General features: G+C 36.0%; 3 protein-coding genes across 14 annotated transcripts in view; 1 reads left to right on the top strand and 2 right to left on the bottom strand.

The window, feature by feature from the left end:
• Nucleotides 1–1,810: 1,810 nt before the first annotated feature.
• LOC105217025 (C-type lectin galactose-binding isoform) lies at nucleotides 1,811–3,034 on the bottom strand. The gene is made up of 4 exons (XM_011191827.3): nucleotides 2,876–3,034; nucleotides 2,288–2,511; nucleotides 2,127–2,235; nucleotides 1,811–2,060 (listed from the first exon to the last, which is right to left on the bottom strand). Exons 1-4 carry the CDS (start codon nucleotides 2,994–2,996, stop codon nucleotides 1,837–1,839), a joined length of 678 nt encoding a protein of 225 aa, XP_011190129.1. The 5' UTR covers nucleotides 2,997–3,034; the 3' UTR covers nucleotides 1,811–1,836.
• Nucleotides 3,035–4,033: 999 nt separating this feature from the next.
• LOC128919745 (macrophage mannose receptor 1-like) lies at nucleotides 4,034–5,037 on the bottom strand. The gene is made up of 4 exons (XM_054226460.1): nucleotides 4,878–5,037; nucleotides 4,527–4,738; nucleotides 4,339–4,447; nucleotides 4,034–4,285 (listed from the first exon to the last, which is right to left on the bottom strand). Exons 1-4 carry the CDS (start codon nucleotides 4,996–4,998, stop codon nucleotides 4,062–4,064), a joined length of 666 nt encoding a protein of 221 aa, XP_054082435.1. The 5' UTR covers nucleotides 4,999–5,037; the 3' UTR covers nucleotides 4,034–4,061.
• Nucleotides 5,038–12,147: 7,110 nt separating this feature from the next.
• LOC105217028 (piezo-type mechanosensitive ion channel component) overlaps nucleotides 12,148–20,347 on the top strand; it is a 66,150-nt gene continuing 57,950 nt past the window's right edge. For 11 of the 12 annotated variants that reach the window (XM_054226452.1, XM_054226454.1, XM_054226458.1 and 8 more), the window contains exons 1-2: nucleotides 12,148–12,300; nucleotides 12,845–13,212. The gene's annotated coding sequence lies outside the window, so the exon portion shown is untranslated. The remainder of the gene's footprint in view (nucleotides 12,301–12,844; nucleotides 13,213–20,347) is intronic. The other variant, XM_054226447.1, reaches the window with a different exon arrangement.

Genomic DNA, 20,347 nt, shown 5'->3' with positions numbered 1-20,347 from the left:
TAAGATATATGTTGATAGAGATAGAACAAATAAGTTATTCGCGTTTTCTCAAAGCGAATCAGCAATCAGCAATAGCTTTTTTCCTTGAAGGAGGTATACCGGTGCGACATTTTCAAAAACTCGGTTTTTTTTTTGTTTATTCGATAGTTTATAATTTCGAAAATATCCCGTGAAAGCGGTAAGGTCGTATCTTGAATAGTTTTTGAATTGCAGCGTTCCAAAGAGCAATCGCTCACAAGTATAAGACGCTATTGTTTCGATTATTCGCGTTTTTCTCGAAACGACTTTTCACAAAATTGCTGACATCATAACTCAATGCGATTGGCCGATTGGCTTCAAATTTAAACTGAGTATTCTTGGATATGTTTACTATACAATGACCTACGATCTTTTTGATTTGTTGAAAATTGTCACTTTGGCTTTTAAAAAACAATAATTTTTTACCTAAAAAATCTAAATTTTTTTCAGAACTACGCCATTTTGTTAATGTTTGATATTTTTCAATTATTGTAGGTCATTATATAGGGAATATATTCAACTTTAATAACATTTTTCAATTTTTGTGTTTCAGTTACTCATTCGGTCGGAATCATGTCAGCAATTGGGAAACGTTTTTTTGGCACCTCCCAAGACAGCCATAACTCGTTTATTTTTCAAAATTTTTGTAAAATAAAAATCTTAAAATATAGTTGAACGTACACCTTATTATGTCCAAAAAACTTCGAAACATTCGATCGTGTACTTTCTTTAAAAAAATTCACTAAAATCGTCTAATTTTTCATGGGTTACACTGGTATAGCCCCTTAAGTACAAATATGAGCATTAAGGCCAATATTCGAAAATAGTAGGTCTCGTAAAAAGAATCAGTTATTTTCAAAGAGATGACTTGTGTCATTTATATCTCGCATTGTGAAAGGCGGCAAATAGTGATAGTGACGCAATAGAAACCTCGGAAGCTTGCTTGGGAGGTTCTTTTCCTTTCACCCTATAGTCCAGGCCATCACCAAGTGATTATTATGTGACCCTGTTTATGGCAAACTTTTGAAAATAGTTACGAAAGCTTCTATAATAGTGGCTTTATGACATTATCTTCAAAATCTCAATAACTTTAAACAAAACTGTGCATATTTGGCATAAATAGAATGTTTCTAGCAGTGCTAAATAAAACCTTTCATGAATGCAAAATTATTGAATTTCTTTTTACTAGACTTAAATTATAACCATGATGAATTATTAGTTTAGTCAAATGTGATTCACTGTGTTATATATGGTAAATAGAAGAAATAAAATTTTATGCTCTAAAGAAATCAAAAAAATAAAAAAAAAAGTATTTTAGTGTAACCCGAAAGAAGTAGAAAGAATCGGCTAAGAATCGGCCAAATATGGCCGATGCCGATACCGATGCCGATGCTTAATTTTGTGGCCGATACTGGCCGATGCCGATACCAAAGCCGATTAATCGGTCGGTCTCTACGGTCGATGCAGTGATGCAGTACCCGCTGGTGAATGCCGAGGAAGAGAGAGACCTCCACTCCGTTGGAAGGACCAGGTGGAGAAGGATCTGGCTTCACTTGGTATTACCAATTGGCGCCAAACTGCCACAACGAAAAATAAATGACGCGATGTTGTGGACTCGGCTATAGCCGCGTAAGCGTTGTCTATACTGGTCAAGAAGAAGAGAGTCATGTCGAAACATGTCTGTTAAGGATAAAATATGGATAAAATGAGATCATGCTGACTTTGAGAAATATCTGTAGCCTGTCATCCTGATATTAAAATAAAATGTTTATAAATAAAATAAGTGTCTATATAAGATCAATTGCATTTATTCCAAAATTAATGTTTTAAGCAAACAAAATTTATAGCTCTCTCACAAGTATCATCGTCCCATTCTAAACTGTTTGCAAATAATTTTATGCAATGTTGTTGATTTTTATAATTATCCGGTTGATGTTTTGCCCAATGACTATATGTGAGTTTTGATCCATCCAGACCCCAACGCCAAGTTTTCATATCGGCCAATTGATTACCCGCTGTCCAGAAGGGATACTTTCTCAAGTCTACAAAAACGCCAATTAAACACTTTCGAATAAAAAAGAATATTTAAATAAAATTATATGGCTTACTGTATTTAGTAAGATAGCTTTCAAACTCCTTCCTGATTTTCTCAGAGTCCAAAACGATGAGTTTCCAATTTCTCTCCTTGCAGTAAACAGTGGCACCAAACCAATTCAACTGAAATCTGAATGTTCAGTTATTATTCTTTGCACAAACTTTTTTAGCTTACCTTTTGCTTGGCCAAGTGAAATTTCGGATGGTTATATGCGTTTGGAGCTTCTGTTGTTTTGGGCTTCGGAGTGGTTGTCGAAATAACGGTTTTCTTTGTTGTCTTAGGCTTCGGTGAGGTTGTCGAAATAACGGTTACCTTTGTTGTCTTTGGTTTGGGAGAAGTTGTCGACCGAACTGTTGTTGTTATAGGATTAGGAGAGCTTGCCGACACAACTGGTCCTTCTTCAAGTAGAATTAGAAAGACACATAATTTTTAGAATAATAATATATTAATAAAATATTGAACTATTTAAATACTAAAAACATTTTTTCAATTTCATAGTCGGTACTTTATACAACGGAGAAAATCAATAAAGGCGAATCTCTTCGCTGAAAGGTCAGATCTAGAACTCTCCTAGTGTCCTTTCAACTTTTTAGTATAGTGAAATGGCTTCCACCCTACATAGCAACTTAAACTCAGTGTTTTAAGTATGCCTTAAAAGTGGACAACAAACAATATTATTACCAACATTTTCAGAAGGACTAACGAAAGTTATATTTTCAGGACTCCCTAATATAATATGTTCTTCGGTAGGTTTGAACTTACTTGTGTTGGTATAGTTAAAATTTTGGCTGATTGAAGGTCCTATGAATTTCGCCATCAACTGGTTACCTCCGATTACCATGAATATTACTGCCAACAGCAAGAGCTTCGTTGATTGCAACATTTTGGTAAATGTTTTAAAACTAGTACTCTTTGGCGAAATGCACTGATTTATATGGTTGAATTTTAGGGGAATTTTTTCGTATTATCTGGGATTTGGTTAGAGATATTTTTTTAATTAGCGCTTACTTGTTTCTTTTCTTTAAGCGAAGATAAAGTGGATATGCACCTTTTATTTTCTTTTTTTTTTGTTTTCTTGAATTGATGCTCTGAACATAATATTACATTGGAAGTTGACGTGATTGTAGTCAAGCTAAGTTCGAACGAGAAGTCAAGCGAAGTCAATCTAGGACAATTGAATTTGGAAAGCAAGGAAGAGTAAGATAGGGAACTAACGAAGTCATAAGAGTGGTCAGGGGAGTTCAAAATTAGGTGGGAGCTAGAAGTTAAGAGTGGTCAAACTTCGGGTAAAGTGACGTCACGTTAGATTTTTTGCTAGGAGTCACGAGATGCCAAGCTATATGGGTCGAATGAGGTCACGCTGTAGGTCAATAAAGTTCAAATAAGGATTTAGAAAGGCTTGAAATATCATCAAATATTATCTTTATAAAGCGAATAGATTGTTACTAGATTTTATTGGCGGGTTATTCTCCCACAAGTCATCAGATTTTACGAAAACCCATATCTACATTGGATCGTACGAATCGACAGTCCCTTGGGCAGATAAATGTCCGTATCTGTTTAGATTGCATAGATTTAACTGTGGTGTAATCGGGCCAATATGCATATCCTTCATCTCATTCTAAAAATATTGCCTTACTTAGTGCTCTGCTTGTATTGAAAATCATATCCTTGACAACCTATCAATCATTTTTAAATCGATGCTAAGCTTTACTGCGCATAACTCTGGCATTAAGGAGACACCTTTAAGCTTACAGGGTTATTTTTCTTTTACTATTTGTGGATCAATCTATATTTATGCTTCTGAAGCCTGAGATATAGGAAAGCTACGGAAATTCTACGACTCATACCTTCTAATCTCACGATTTTAATGAAATTCTTACAACCAAATTTGAAATTAATAAAAGTTCTATCCAAATATGAAATTTCAACTACTTTTATTTGTAATTCAATGCTTTAAGCAAGCAAAATTGATAACCTTCTCACAGGAATCATCGTCCCATTCCAAACTGGTTTTATATAATTTTAAACAATGTTGCTGATGTTTGTAATTATCCGGTTCTCCCTTTGCCCAATGGCTATATGTGACTTTTGGTCCATGCAGACCCCAGCGCCAAGTCTTCATATCGCCCAATTGATTGCCAGCTGTCCAAATGCGATGATGTCTCAAGTCTACAAAAACAAAATTAAATATTTTCGAAAACAAACAAACATATTTTTCTTACTGTATTTATTAAGATAACTTTCAAATTCCAGCCTGATTTTCTCCGAGTCCAGAACGATGAGATTCCAATTTCTCTCTTTGCAGTAACCATATGCGCCAAACCAATTCAACTGAAATTTAAATGTTCATGTTATATATTTTATTTTCTATCCTCTAGTACGATTCTATATATTAACATCTTTGTATTACCTGTAGCGGTGCAAAATAGAATTTCGGATGGTTATGGACGTTAGGAGCCTCTGTTGTCTTCGGTTTCGGTGAGGTTGTCGATCGAACTGTTGTTATCTTAGGCTTCGGTGAGGTTGTCGATCGAAGTGTTGTTATCTTAGGCTTCGGTGAGGTTGTCGATCGAACTGTTGTAGTTATAGGATTGGCAGAGCTCGTCAACACAACTGTGGCATCTTCAAATAGAATTTGTAAGACTTATAATTTGTAAAGTAATAAGGAGTATTGAGCTATTTATCAACTATGGACACTTTCAAAGGTTTTCCTAGATAATATTCAAATATATAGTATATTGTTTAGTAGGTTTGAACTTACTTGCACTTGTATAGTTAAAATTTTGGCTGATTGATGGACCTATGAATTTCGCCATCAACTGGTTACCTCCGATTACCATGAATATCACTGCCAGCAGCAGCAGCTTCGTTGATTGCAACATTTTGGTAATTTTTTTAAAACTGTTACTCTGTGGCGAAATTACCACTTTTATATGGCTGAAATTTAGGGGAAATTTCTTCGTATTATCTACAATTTTTTTAATTAGCGCTTACTTGTTTCTGTGCTTTAAGCGGAGATAAAGATGATGCGCACCTTTTCCTGTTTTTGTTTTCTTGTATTGGGGCTGTGAACTTTATTGAAAGTACCTTGTGAATATTACAACTCTCGTCTAGTTCATCATGCTGTCATACGTGAAATAGGTGTGGATAGTGTTCGAATTCTTCCGTTTTCAAACTGTCAGGTAGGGATGTCAAGGGAAATTGATTAACTAAGTTTGGTTCAAATTGATCGAGCAGTTGCTGAGTTATGGGATTGTATCTAAACGTCGGTGGTGTTCTTCCAAATTCAACAAGTAATTATCTTTTCAATAAATTTTATACAAGGGTTCAAGGAAGTTCAAAATTAGGGGTAAACTAGAAGTCAAGAGAGGTCAAACTTCGGGTAAAGTGATGTAACGTTGCAAGTTTTTGATAGGGGTCACAAGGTCCTTGGGTTTCAAAGAAGGTCCTTGCGGTAACAATCATAAGTCATTGGAGATTCATCTAAAATCAATCGGATAAAAAAAATAGTTTTATAAATAGATAATCCTGGGCCTGATCCGAAGCTTTTTGTTTACAAAAATTATCAAAATGGCGACCTCAGGGAAATTTTTTTTTAGATTTTCGGGAAAAAATCAACAGTGGTTAATTGGTCTTAAAAAATCGAAATTTTGAAAAAAAATCCTTCGGATCAGGCCTGAGTTTATTATGTGTTCTAAAAGCTGTATGAATTTCATTAAAATCTACTGAGCGGTTATCGAGTTACAGTTGTTACCAGTTCAAAAAGCATAGTTTTGAGATAAACGCATTTAAAGTTTGACACTTGTGTGTTGGAGAGCCTGAGCGCTCTTTGTTTTTTTTTTTCGAATAACTCGAAAAGTAGTTTTTAGAGAATATTTTTAAGATTTTACTCTTAACGGAAATGCAAAAACAATTGATTTTTTGAAAATCCTGACTACCCCTAACCCCTTAAATAGGAGATCGATTTTACTTGATTTATTCGATACTGAAACGAAATATTTTCAGTACGCTATGTTATGGTAACCCTAAGGAAGGCTTTCTCTTAATGAGGGAAGGCTTTCTCTGAAGAGTTATGAGATTTTTCGGAAGCTCATATCTACCTTGGCTGCCAAGAAAGGCGCCTACCAAGTTTCATCTAGAGGTTCATGAATATCTTGAGATCTAGATTTCGATTGTTACCAACCGAGCTAACTCTTCGTACTAATCTCGGTATTTCCATTTACTATCTATGTATTTCTGATGGAGCTTACATATGATTCCATATAAGTTGCTATCTAGTGACTTAACCCTTGAAGGAGCTCACTTAAATTCCAGTCGCACTGACGTGCTAGTATTAAGCTAATTGGCCCCAAAATTACAGTTATTTGAAAGTTGCATTACCAAAATCTATTGGCAGCCAGAAGAAATTTACAAGTCAAATGCGGCTGTGGTAAAGGCATGAGAGTAAGAGATTTAGAGAAACTTCGATATTGACTAGTGTGTGGAAGCGTGCGTGTATGTGTGCGTGACACTGGCTGTCGGCGACATCATTTGCAGCAACGCAATGTGGCAAAAGTTTTCTCATTCAATTCCAATGTTGACTACATACTTTGTCACTGCGTGTGTGTGTGTGTGTCTGTGTGACAATTTAGCTGGAAAATCGTTTTGTCGCAATTGCTTGTCGCAATGCTTTTCACTTAAGCGACGCTTACAAACACACACACACACACTCATATGCTGGCAAGCAGGCGAAAAATGCCACATTTTATTTGCGAAACTTTTGTTCAATATATTTATATATATATATATATTTGGCGTAGGAACCGCTTTAAGCGATTATAGCCGAATCCACCAGAGCGCGCCACTCATTCCTCCTTTTTGCTTTTTGGCGCCAACTGGAAACACCAAGTGAAGCCAGGTCACTTTGCACTTGGTCTTTCCACCGGAGTGGAGGTCGTCCTCTTCCGCGGCTTCCTCCAGCGGGTACTGCATCGAATACTTTCAGAGCTGGATTGTTTTCTTCCATCCGTACAACATGACCTAGCCAGCGTAGCCGCTGTCTTTTTATTCGCTGAACTATGTCAATGTCGTCGTATAAATCGTACAGCTCATCGTTCCATCGTCTGCGGTATTCGCCGTTGCCAATGTTTAGAGGACCATAAATCTTGCGCAAAACCTTTCTCTCGAAAACCCCAAGAGTCGTCTCATCGGATGTTGTCATCGTCCACGCTTCAGCGCCATACATCAGGACGGGAATAATGAGCGACTTATAGAGTTTGATTTTGGTTCGTCGAGAGAGGACTTTACTTTTCAATTGCCTACTCAGTCCAAAGTAGCACCTGTTGGCAAGAGTGATTCTGCGTTGGATTTCAAGGCTGACATTGTTGGTGTTGTTAATGCTGGTTCCCAGATAAACGAAATTATCTACAACTTCAAAGTTATGACTGTCAACAGTGACGTGGGAGCCAAGACGCGAGTGCGCTGACTGTTTGTTTGATGACAGGAGATATTTCGTCTTGTCCTCATTCACCACCAGACCCATACGCTTCGCTTCTTTATCTAGTCTGGAAAACGCAGAACAAACGGCGCGGTTGTTGCTTCCGATGATATCAATATCATCGGCATACGCCAGGAGCTGTACACTCTTGTAGAAGATTGTACCCTCTCTATTTAGTTCTGCAGCTCGTATTATTTTTTCCAGCAATAGATTGAAGAAGTCGCACGAAAGTGAGTCACCCTGTCTGAAGCCTCGTTTGGTATCGAACGGCTCGGAGAGGTCCTTCCCGATCCTGACGGAGCTTTTGGTGTTGCTCAACGTCAGCTTACATAGCCGTATTAGTTTTGCAGGGATACCAAATTCAGACATCGCGGCATAAAGGCAGCTCCTTTTCGTGCTATCGAAGGCAGCTTTAAAATCGATAAAAAGATGGTGAGTATCGATTCTTCTCTCTCGGGTCTTTTCCAAGATTTGGCGCATGGTGAATATCTGGTCCATTGTGGATTTTCCAGGTCTAAAGCCACACTGATAAGGTCCAATCAGTTCGTTGACGGTGGGCTTTAGTCTTTCACACAATACGCTCGACAAAACCTTATATGCGATATTGAGGAGACTTATACCACGGTAGTTGGCGCAGATTGTGGGGTCTCCCTTCTTATGGATTGGGCAGAGCACACTAAGATTCCAATCGTCAGGCATGCTTTCTTCCGACCATATTCTACAAAGAAGCTGATGCATGCACCTTATCAGTTCTTCGCCGCCGTATTTGAATAGCTCGGCCGGTAATCCATCGGCCCCCGCCGCTTTGTTGTTCTTCAAGCGGGCAATTGCTATTCGAATTTCTTCATGGTCGGGTAATGGAACATCTATTCCATCGTCATGTGTGTGTTTTTGTAATTGTAATTGTTGTTGTTGCTGTTGTCATTGCACGTCAATGTTGTAATTGAATTTCGTTTAGACGCCACACAGACATACTTACACACACAAATTCCGTCCATATGGCAGCGCATGTCACTCACATATGCTTTTGCCACGCTTATACTTCGCGCTAGAGTAGTGTTTTTGTTGTAACGGCAAACAAATCTTTGCATCTTTGCAATTTGGAAAAAAGAAATCTTAAAGTAGTTGGCAACGCGACGTGCTCATACGCTTTCACCGGCCGGTGGCAGGCATACAGTTTGCATTGTTTGTTGTTGCTGTTGTTATTTTTGTACTTTCTTTGAACTTCTTAAGCAAGCGCCAGAAATTCACGAGGGGTTGGGGGATGCTGTCATACGTAAGTGGTAAGGCGTTCTTTGACAATAAATCTGCGCACATTACTTGAGTGTGCTGTGCGCGCCAAAGGGGTGTGGTGAGTTTTAGGTTTTTCACTGTCTCCAGTGCCTCGGCCCTTTGGGGTTAAGGGTTTTGCCATTCACGAACACACACAAGCTTTGTACAACAAAAAAAAATAACAACAACTTAACTTAGAACGCACTTTCACTAAATTTTTCTTGCAACTTCTTACTACTTCAACTCCCTCATTCCATATTATTCTCTCTTGTTATATTTTTTTGACTATATCTTTCACGTTATCTACTCTACATCGTCTGCAGTCGTTCTACATCGTTGAATATCATTGTCATTGGCATTGTCATATACAATGCGCGCCAAATGCAATCGAGCATTAAATGCCAGAGCAGGGCGTATGAGTAACCTCAAAAAAAAAAAGAATAAAATTGCGTCGCACTCTCTCTCTCTCTCCTTATCGCTTGTTGCTTTTGTTGTACGTTAAATCGCAAAAAATCGCTTTGCCGACAGTTCAATTTGCAGATTAGTTAGCGGAACTGAGTGGCGGTTTCATTTCTAGCTAGCGCCGAGGTGTGAGTAATTAATGTCTGTTAGTTGAAAGGCCTGATTTGCCAAAATTGCTTGGAAGCGTCTATTTTAAGAAAGCGTAAACAGAATTACAGATAATGTGAGGTGAATGTGATTCTAAAGAATATTGATAACACTAACAATATTGTAGCAAACAGTAGCTAATATTTTGGATAATGAATGAGTAAGAACTAGATTGTAGTTCGAAGTACATGACAGAAATGAGCTTTTGGTATCATTGAGCAAAAAACGTAGCATAGAGATTCTATGGCTGTCGAAGCTTTTATAAATGGAAAGTTAAAAAGTACCGTTAGCGACTATATAATGTTTATCAGAACTCTCCTGATATGAGAAAAAATATTTACACGGTAAAAACCGTCATTTATAACAGATTTGGCGCAATATTAGACTAATCCATACATTTTGCCAAAAAATATTGCCCAATAGGTAACTTTCAGGTCGAAATTTTGTTAAAAATCTTATTTCATGTCCCATCCGATATTTTTAGGAAATATAGTATTAGCTGAATTCTAGTCTTCAGGTTGAAAGGTCGCTCAAAATCAAATTCTTTCTTTACTAGGACCTCATTTGATTCATAAACTGTATTTGCGAAAGATTTTCGTGGCAGGTGGTGCTAGAACAGTGTGAAATCTATTTTCCGGACACTTTCGAAAGCTTTGGAATAATTGTTAGGGGGATGATATATCTAATCTTTATTTCTTGGATACATCTTTCTTGTTCTATAAAATGTAAATTCTCACTTTCGAAGGCAGTCATAATTTTCACGACGAAGTTCCTTCGAGATTTCATTACCTTCATATCATGCGGCCGGCTAATTTCAAGCGAACACTTTCCAGAACCTTTAATCTGGTATTATTAGTCTAAAGCAAGAGTCAATGGCTGCGGTGCTTTCGAACTCTAAATCACTTTAATAGGTCGAAGAGAGTGCATACTTCCTCCTTCTTTTTACCAATAAGTACTTAATAAAATAAATCAAACTAAATAAAATCGCATTGCTCAATTTACTCTCAAAAGGTCAATGCGGCTGCTTTGCATAACAAATAGTTAAATAGTTAACCCCACTGCCCATTAGTTATAGATACTTGTCCCTTTTGCAGTCATTTCGTACTACTCAAAGCACTCATCCTTACAAACACATACACACGCACGTTGTACTCCATTGAAGTAGTAAGCAAGCAGCTGCGTGAAATGAGAATGAATGAGCCATTATGCTCGCATCATTTATTGTCCGAAAAGTCCAACCGATTGATGGCAGACAAAATGTGCAATTTTGGAAAATAAAATAAATATAAAATTGAAAAACTTGAACAAAGCAGGAATTCGACAACTTTGGTACTTAGAGCATGAAAAAGAATTGAATCGATAGGTAACAGCTGGTGAAGTCAAGTATAAGTAGGTAGAAAGGTATAAAATAAATCAGAATGGAGAGGAAAGGTTTTGAAATAATTTTTTTAAAGCGTGTAAACTCATACAAACTCTCATTCTCCCTCTCTCTGCCTAGGCTTTACTTTTTCTCTGACTTCCTCACGATTTATAATGCTATAAAGTCAAAAAGTGATAATAAACCCAGGGGCCCTATTCTGTAACTCGATTCGAAAGTAAATTCTATTCGACTTTAATATTCGACTCGAATGTATTTTAGCATTCTGTAACAAAATCGAATTCAGTTTATAAATATGCGAAAGTTGTACCACCCTGTGACAGTATTTTTGACTATTTTCGAGCTCTAACTCCTTATTACTTTTTGTGTTCTCTCATATTTTCTCTTCAATCATTCTCGTAACTTAAAAAGAACCTCCATTTCTGCATATTTTCTCCGGTCTTCCCAAGGTTTAATCGTGCTTTACAGTTCTATAGAAAAAATATCCCTACAATAATCGTGAATTTCTATAAAGAAAGTTTTTGCACTGGGCCTTCTCGATTCACAGCTTCATCCAGTAATATTAACTCCTAAACTACTTTAATTTTGCGCCACCTACTGGCCAATAGCCGTTATATGTGTCTACCAGCCGCATACGCGAACCATATTCATATTACCGTATACTTAGCAAGGGCACAACCCATCGTAATTTACCCCCACTTCCGAGTTCGCTATAAAATTATTATTTTTCTTTTCCAAGTCACCACATGTTGAATCAATATTTGTTTTCATTTCTCACCTACTTTCCGTTTCGTTGACATTCTGTTTTTAGCATGTCGCCAAACCAATTTCGTAAATATTTACGAAGTAGACCTAAAGAATTAACAAGGAATGGGTGAGAATGTAAATAAATGGAATATTAAGCAGAGTTGCATTGCTTAGAAGCTATAGCCAACTTGAGACATTTTGGATGAGGAATTTAAGTAAAGAAATATTATAAAAAATATAGAATATATCAGTTTTTTTTAACATATTAAATAAGGAAAACAGCATTAAATTATTTTTTTTTCAAATCTAATTAGTAAATAATCAAAAACTAATCTATTTTTTTAATTTTTTTACATCCAACATTTTTTTTTCTCAAATACTGTTTTAATTGATAAACATTTATCTATATTAATTTTAGATTATATATAATGCAAGCAAAAGTCAGCTGCAAGCTGAAAAGTCCAACCAGCGCTCCTACCAACTGCGCCTCCAATTGGCTATTCAACCCAACCACTCATTTGCCAATACTGAACTCCCCATCTGGCAACGCTAAAAAATGTCAGCTATTGGGAAACACAGAAAAGTTTTGTCAGACACGAGAAGAATTTCAACGCGTGTGGACGTGTAAACGGTTTAAATAAAATAATTTTTATATTTAACAATATAAATAGTGAAAATAAGCTAAATTGAAGTGCAATTCGTGTAAGTAACAAAGTGCAGTGTTGTAGTGTGCATGTACAAACATGCAAAACTGCCTGGCAGAAAATGCGTGTGTGTAACGGCATAATTTTGCCAATCCTGCCAATGCAATGACAGCTATGCAAATTCCTATGGAATTTTGAAAATTCAATAAGACGCGGCGCCGCCGAGGGCGCTCCTCCATTGAGCTGCAAGCGCATCGGCAAAACAACACATTCCTCCCTGGGGGCTACGGCTGTATATAAACTTTTGTGAAGGCGACACAACAATGACAAAAAGCTAATAATGTGTAATGCGCAGCACCGGGAGTAATAATCATGAAAATAATAATAAAGCCAACCGATGTGTAAAAATAGAAAAAACAAAATTAACAAATAAACGATAACATTTCGAAAGTGAAAACAATGCCGCTGTCGATTGAAATGCATAATTTGTGAAATTAAAAAGCCTTCTTCATGATTTTTTAGCGTTTTGGTTAATTAATGTTTTAGTTTTTGCTATATATTATCCAAAATTGTATTTATTATTTTTAATTATTTCCTTCTAGGCGCCTTTTGTTCGCTGTCTGTTTCACCCACCTGCCACCTGGCCACACAACCACGGACATTACGTACCAACGTTAATTACCAGGTGTGGGTGACAGCTGTCTATGTTTAAAATTTGTGCAATACACTAATATAAAAGTGAAACGAGTATGTTTGTAGAATAGTCATTTCATGAATGAAATGAAAAGTAGTGGCATGTCGGTGCAATTGTGATTTGTTAATATTAGCTACAACGAGTTAATTAAGCTGTAAAGTTGAAGTGACAAATTACTTGCAAAGTTTACGAAACAACAAATATAATAACTGAAAGTACATACCTACATACGTACTTATCATAAGTTTAACAAACAAACGGGCCGCGAGAGATAAGGTGAGTGTTTAAACAATTGATTCATTATATTGTAGTATGGATGAAGCACTGAAAAATTGAAATGTATATTTGAGATAACGGCTACATTTGTTTCGGTATTTTAACTATTAGACCTAACAATGTTTTTGATATTGGGCGAGATAGATCCCCCTGTAACTATGTAAATGTGTAATTCGACTTGATTGGTTAGATGTTTGGTTAAAGAAGCTTTGCAAGAATGACTGGTTGTAAGCAATTGCTTTTAAGTCATCATTAGGTCCTTTGTATTCCTCACTAAGTTGCAAAATAAACATATTAACATATAAGTTCCTGTCATCAATTGTATTTTAAGATCGCTTTAAGGTGTAAGTTGTTGTATAGTTACAGGTACATACATATGTACACATAATCTTGATTTTTAACTATTTCTTGCAACTTATAATGTTTTTTTTTTATAAGCTTATCTATGAATAAATAGATTCTTTCACCAATTGTAATTTCATAAACCAAATTTGGTATCTTGTTTATATGCGAAAGCATCAAATGAGGTCAATAGCAATATGTGAATGCTCATAAATACAACAATTACAATTACACATGCATACATACAAACAAATTCTTATTCAGTTTGCAATTTTGTTGACTCATCAAATGTGAATTTCCTCAATTGTTTGCGAATTTATAAATTTCTATGGAATTAGATACGGGTAATCTGGATTAAAATGGAATTTTAAAGAGAATTTTTATCATAAAATGAAATTTTCTTAATAAATGTATGTAGATATATTTTAACTTCCCTAACTCGAATCACCATAATCCACAAAAAAAGTTTGAATTAGAGAGGCTTTGAGTTATGAAAGGTTGTTTGTATGAAATTTGACTTTTAATGCCAATTCAAGAGCTCGAGTTATGGAGAATTTGCGAGTTATGGAAGTTAAACTGTATATAGATATGAAGTAATATCCTCATATATCTATGTAAACATTAGTATATTCGCATATTTATTACGAAAAAGTATTCCTCTTTATTACTTTATGTTCTTGTCGCTAATTCAATTGTGGACTTGTTGCTTCTTGATTCTTTTTCAACTGCTAAGGCACAGCATACATAGATGTGCGCTTTGGCTTTGAAGAAATTTATGCAATTATCGCTGAGCCCAGCGGGGCAATTGAGTGTGACATCTTTAATTGATGCTGTCATTGGAATCGCTGATCATTTGATATTTCGTTGTAATTTATTGGCTTTATCGGCACTTAGTGTGTTAATTTAATTAAAATTCATTATTTGATCTAAGAAAGATTAGTTGTAATTCATCTTGCTTCCAAGAGTTTTTTTATTGTAATAAGGGGTGTTGCTAGTTGTTTGACAATGGGTCTCTTGATTTTATCAATGCGCCAAGATGTAGGCCACATTTTTCTATTTATTAAATTTTTTTCAATACACTTAGACATTGTTTGGTTGTGTTCAGTGCATACCTTTACTTTTAAAATAGTTTCTCCGTATTTCTTCGTACTCAAATCATATCAGACATATTCTGGCATGACTTGCCTCTGTTTATGCCATTCATCTGCAACAGTCATTCAATTATTACCATGTCTACGCATTGTTTGATTACGATTTAATGGTTAAGTAAATAGCATAGACATACATACAAACATTTTTGGCCAGATAAACTGATAAGGGCAATGCATGCTAAAACCGAGTGTTATGATTTGTTTTATCGCTAGCTGTCAGCTAATAATATACATATGTATGTACATATGTTTGTACATATGTTTGTACTTATGTATGATATGCATTTTCACTGATGATTTCTGGGTGCTACCACCAACGGTTTACACTTTCGCGCCGCTAAAACACTTTTCAATATGTATTTATGTATGTTTATATGTATGTAGTCAGACAGCCAACAATGCGCTCCCCACATTTTTGCGTTTTCGATTAGTGTTTTCAACACGCCAGACTAGCTAGTCAGCCAACTAGCGAACTATTGTAGCTAAAAACGCTACGCAACGTAATGCGGCGACTGACGTTAATTGGCCGTATCGGAATGTTAGCGTTATGGGCTGGCTTTTGTGGCACATTGGAATACATATTAATTTTGTTTTTCATATTTATTTTTTTACCATATTCTGGCGCATTAGTATTTGCCTACACTTGTTGCTGTTGGCTGCCAAAGAAGACGCTGCTTGTATTTTTGGCGCTCTGTCGATACGCACAAGTTGTACATACTTCGTTGTTTTTGTTGTATATACTTGCTCTAATGCCTTGCCTTATTCTTCTATTAAAATATGATTTTATTCGCTGAAATTCAGTTAAACCGAAATAATTCGCATTCCACAACAGCTGGCGAGCACCATAAATGGCCACAAACGCGTTGCTCGCACAATAAAATTATTGTTTAGAGAGTGAAACACAAAAAATTAATGATATCATTTACTTACTGTACATTTATTACAATCAAAATGTGTTTTAATGTTTTCCATGAAAAGAGCATTATTTTCGTTTATTTTTTCTAAAATTCTTTCTGCACCATTTCTTTATTATTCTTCAAAACCGTTTTGTATTATTATTGTTGTTGCTATTTAACATCGATTGCGCTTTTAAAAATAATTCTAAAGTCTCAAGCATGACGTAATTAATTCATTAAGTATGCGAATATTCTCGCTGAATACTACTTGGGAATACATGCAAATATATTTACATACAAATGTATGTATATCTAAATTTATTTTACATAGAGTCAAGCTCTCTATACATACATATGTGTAAGTATGTATGTCCGGTGTTTTAGACTTCTTTCTGCTTGATTTCTAAGCCATTATTTATCGTGTAGATTTACTTGCATATATTCATATACGATTATAGTACATAGTATTCTATATAAATATTTAAAGAACTTCTGTGTTTCCTTTTTCTTCGTTACCGCTGATAAGCTTTATAAAAAAAATTATTTACTGATTTCATTTTTAAACAATTATATTACAGTTGAAGTTCTTTAACTCGAATCACCATAATCCACAAAAAAAAAACCTTCGAGTTATGGAATGTAATTTGTATGAAATTTGACTTATATTGCCAATTCAAGATTTTCAGTCATGGAGAACTACGAGTTATGGAAGTTCAACTGTCTTTACTACGGAGCTGACATGGCGGGATGAAGATGCGGATTCGGTTCGTGATCTTCGTTTTCTATGTCTTCAATGTTTCTTTATTTCCGAAATGATATTATTGTTACGGAATTGATAATCATCGGCCGAATTCGGGTCTGTTACAGTTATATTTCAGTTATATATTCCCCACTATCGTGGCAACGAACAAATATATTGTCTAAAACATACTCAATTATTATACACGTCGCGATAAGTAATTTCTTCATCCACCGGTGGCATAATTGGGTCCCAGCCGAAAGCCCACTTTACGATTATTCGGCTATGAATGACTTAATTCCTGTTTCCTATTTGTTATTAATATTTATGTCAGAGGGACTAAAGCCCTGGCCCTGGGCCCTATATATGGTTTCGAAGTATCAATATCTACAAGTCCTTTTAGGGCACCCGATTTATACTGGAAGTATTTAAAAAATAAAATAAAAATCATGGGCCATCCATTTACATATATATACATATAGACGAAGACGGTCATTTGTTATTTGTTCTTCCGCACAAAGTATGTCTTCCATTGATCTTTCTCTCAACGGATCTTCCTCTGGCAATATGAATCTGTAAAGTATAGAACTTATAGGATTGCCTTTCAAACAATGGAAATGTGTAATACAATAAAGATACGGCGGTAATGTAGGGCCAAAGACCCGACTTCATCATCATTACCTTTCCTGTATCTCCCACTCCGTCACCAAGACCAAGACCCGACTTGTATGATTATTTATTCCACAATAGTTGGTTTTTCGCTGTTGCTTATTTTGATCACTGAGGTTTTTATGCTTTAGTCGGGTCTTTGGATGTCCTAGAGATCAGAAGTTAGGTCTAAAGCTGTGCTGAAATATTTCAAAGAGCTTATTAAGGTTGGACTTCAGTTTTTGGCCCAGTCTGTGGAGTGATTAGCTTAAACCGATCCATCTAGCAAGCAACTTTCGACGAATCGATTAATAATTATAATATGTAGTATGGTGTTTACATACATATCTACAATTAACACAACAACAACATTTTTTACTCTTCTCAGCCTCATTATCTGTTGTTATAAATATGCGTAATATTCTATTTTTGTGCTATGAAATCATCTCAAACATCGCTGATAACCTCAGACCCAACAAATTAAGAACCGAGCAAAAGTGCTTAATTACAAATACATACAAACAACTACAATGCTTACAAATTGAAATTAGTGACAATACTTTCACAATTTCTCAACGGTTCTTTTGCCATTTGGTGTCATAAATCATTTTTAGAGGCCTGACAGCGCCTTGGCTCACTGAGCACACGCCAGGAAGTAGAAAGCAGCGCCAGTTGGGTGGCGTGGGAGAGGCCCAACCGCAATGCAAGTGCAATATGTCTCATCTAGGCATACGTGAGTGTGTAACTATGATTGCGCGCCATCTCATCTTTGCCTCATTATCACTTATTATTAGTTGAGAGTGCATAAGAGTACTTACAAATATGTAGAATATGCAGCGCACAGACTGAGGCCGAGCTAATTTGAGCTGGGCTGAGCTGCATTGCGATGAGCTGTTGGGCTAAAAAATGCCTAGCGATAACGGTGCTTACGACTCATCTAGTAGCGTTAGAATGCGAAAAATCTTTACATGTGTGTGTGTGGGTCCACAAACGCCCACACGCCTTGCTTTGCCTTGTTGCATTTTTATTTATGACCACCGATTGATAGTTAACGAACGATATGGCAGTGACATGACACCGTCCATGGGCCAGCAAATGGCGTGACTCAGTTCGGTTCAATCCTAATGTGCAAATAACAAATAGTAGTTGACGTGAATGCCAGCTGCAACTTAATTAAACATCGCAATCGATACGCAAGTGACGTGTTGCACGTACAGACGACAACAACAAAAACACAAATGTGTTGGTCTATTGTTTCCATATACATATGTACATATGTTTGTATGCGCGATTGTTCGCAGGTGATTATCAGTAGCTACAAGTGTGCTATTTACATTTGTTTACCAATTGGCTATTATATACTGAAGCACAGTTATTTACACAATTGCGTTCATACATACATATAGTAGATATGTTTGTATATATTTGCACAAGCCTTGTTGAGGTACTGCTGTTCTACTTCCCAGCTTTATAGTATACAATATCTGTGTTTGGTTGCATTTTGTATTTACCTCTGTTTATTTCTGAAGTTGTTGAAAACAATTAGGCATGTTTAGAATTTTTATTTATTTTTATACAACTTTTGTTCAATATGTTGTTGTAGATACATATACAACCAATAATATTTATAATTAAAAGGCTTAGTTGAAACCAAAAGTGGAAATGAAACGGAAGACCCTGCTCAGTCAATGACTTTCCGGTCTTTATTTACACGATCTAGACCTTTATTTGTCTGTTCTTTATAAATACATATAAATATGTATATGGAATCAGTTATAAAATCGATTGAGTTTTTTCAAAAATAATGTTTTCGAATTGAATATTAGAGATATTGCTTCAGTTATTTGCTTTTTGTTGAGTTTCTTCAAAAATATTATTTTGAATTGAATATTTCAGATATTGTTTCAGTTATACACTTTTTGTGCTGCTATGTACCACATGTACATTCCCTATTATGGTAAAAAGAATCTTGCGAAATCACCTGTTACTTTCTATCACCAGTACTTTTCAATTTCAAAGAAAAATTAATTAAATCTATATAAATTAATACAGTATGAATTAAATAGTCGAAAAAATTCAAGTTCAATGGTCGAAAAAATTACAACAAAAAATTGGGTTGCCACCTGTTTGAAATTTCAAATTAAATTAAAATTACCTAATAGATCTTACCTCAAAAAATTGTGGAGAGAGGTTGCCTTCAACTCAATCGAAGAAAAACGGAAGACATAAGTGGTGAGGAAAATATGGGCTTAAAAATATTCGTTAGTTTGGTAGTCGACAAATACTGTAGTGTGAAATTTTGAAAAAAAAGCTTTTGGGCACTTTCTTTTTTTGGTACCTTCCTGGCCGTCAATCCCGTCTTGGCCACTGTTTGGGACGATTCACTGGCCTTCGACCACGACTGATTTCGCTTGATATTGTCGTATGTGATCCATTTTTCGTCGCCAATCACCATCCGCTTCGTGGTCCAGAAAGTTTTTTTGCGTCAAATCACGCGGCTCCCAAACATCAATATTTTTTGTGTGTATCCAGCCTTCTGCAGATGGTTTAAAATGGTTTGGTGACTAACTCCCATCTCCTGGGCGATGTCACGAGATGCCACATGCCGGTCTAACTCGATTTTTTCCATGATTTGGTCGGTATTCGTCGTCACGGGTCTTCCGCCGGCTCGCTTATCTATGGTGTCGTTTTCACTCTCTCTGAATCGTCGAAACCATTCCTCCGTTGTTCGATGTGATAGAGTATCCCCCGAAACACCATTAATCGAGTTAGAGAAGTTCCACTGTATTTCGCGAATTATTTTTACAAAGTTATTTTCGTGGTGATTTTTTTTCACTACAGTGTTCTTAATAGTGCAAAATCAATTCAACCATACTTTGATTCGGATTTAACGCGACTTGTATGGGAATATATGTATGTGTCTGTATATAGTAGTTGTTAAAAGTCCACACTCACTAACTTAAATATTTATTCTTTAAAGTTATAACTCAAACCTGAGTTATTTAAACCACAAACGCTCGAAATGACAGCGTATATATTCTTGTATATATATATTTCAGCCCTTCTCATGCAAGTTGGGCCACACAAAAATCTATAGCAGAAAGTGGTGAGCGCCCTTTTGCGCACCCTCCACACCAACTGCTGGTCGCCACTAAATTGTGAATGGACGCAAGCGGCAAGCGTTGTCTGCATGCTATGCGCCATTGCAAAAGTTTATACCGACGACTGTGTGTGTGTTTGTGATGGTGTGCTGGTGCTGGTTGTTGCCGGTGGCATCTGTTCGACAATCGTTGTTTCAAAATAAATTTACTTTGCTTGTTTGCTTTCAACGTTGAGTTCATTGAATATTTTCCCTTGTA

The sequence above is a fragment of the Zeugodacus cucurbitae genome, chromosome 3, assembly GCF_028554725.1.
Source record: "Zeugodacus cucurbitae isolate PBARC_wt_2022May chromosome 3, idZeuCucr1.2, whole genome shotgun sequence".
Lineage (NCBI taxonomy): Eukaryota > Metazoa > Arthropoda > Insecta > Diptera > Tephritidae > Zeugodacus > Zeugodacus cucurbitae.
The sequence above is the reverse complement of the archived record's forward strand: the minus strand, read 5'-3'. Positions and strand labels throughout refer to the sequence as shown.

Excerpts from the sequence above, each read along its gene's own strand:
- LOC105217025 (XM_011191827.3), bottom strand. The coding sequence starts at position 2,996 with ATGTTGCAATCAACGAAGCTCTTGCTGTTGGCAGTAATATTCATGGTA. Across the intron at positions 2,236-2,287 it reads TTCACTTGGCCAAGCAAAAG|TTGAATTGGTTTGGTGCCAC; the intron begins GTAAGCTAAAAA and ends TTCAGATTTCAG. Across the intron at positions 2,061-2,126 it reads AAGCTATCTTACTAAATACA|ACTTGAGAAAGTATCCCTTC; the intron begins GTAAGCCATATA and ends GCGTTTTTGTAG.
- LOC128919745 (XM_054226460.1), bottom strand. The coding sequence starts at position 4,998 with ATGTTGCAATCAACGAAGCTGCTGCTGCTGGCAGTGATATTCATGGTA. Across the intron at positions 4,448-4,526 it reads TCTATTTTGCACCGCTACAG|TTGAATTGGTTTGGCGCATA; the intron begins GTAATACAAAGA and ends TTTAAATTTCAG. Across the intron at positions 4,286-4,338 it reads AAGTTATCTTAATAAATACA|ACTTGAGACATCATCGCATT; the intron begins GTAAGAAAAATA and ends TTGTTTTTGTAG.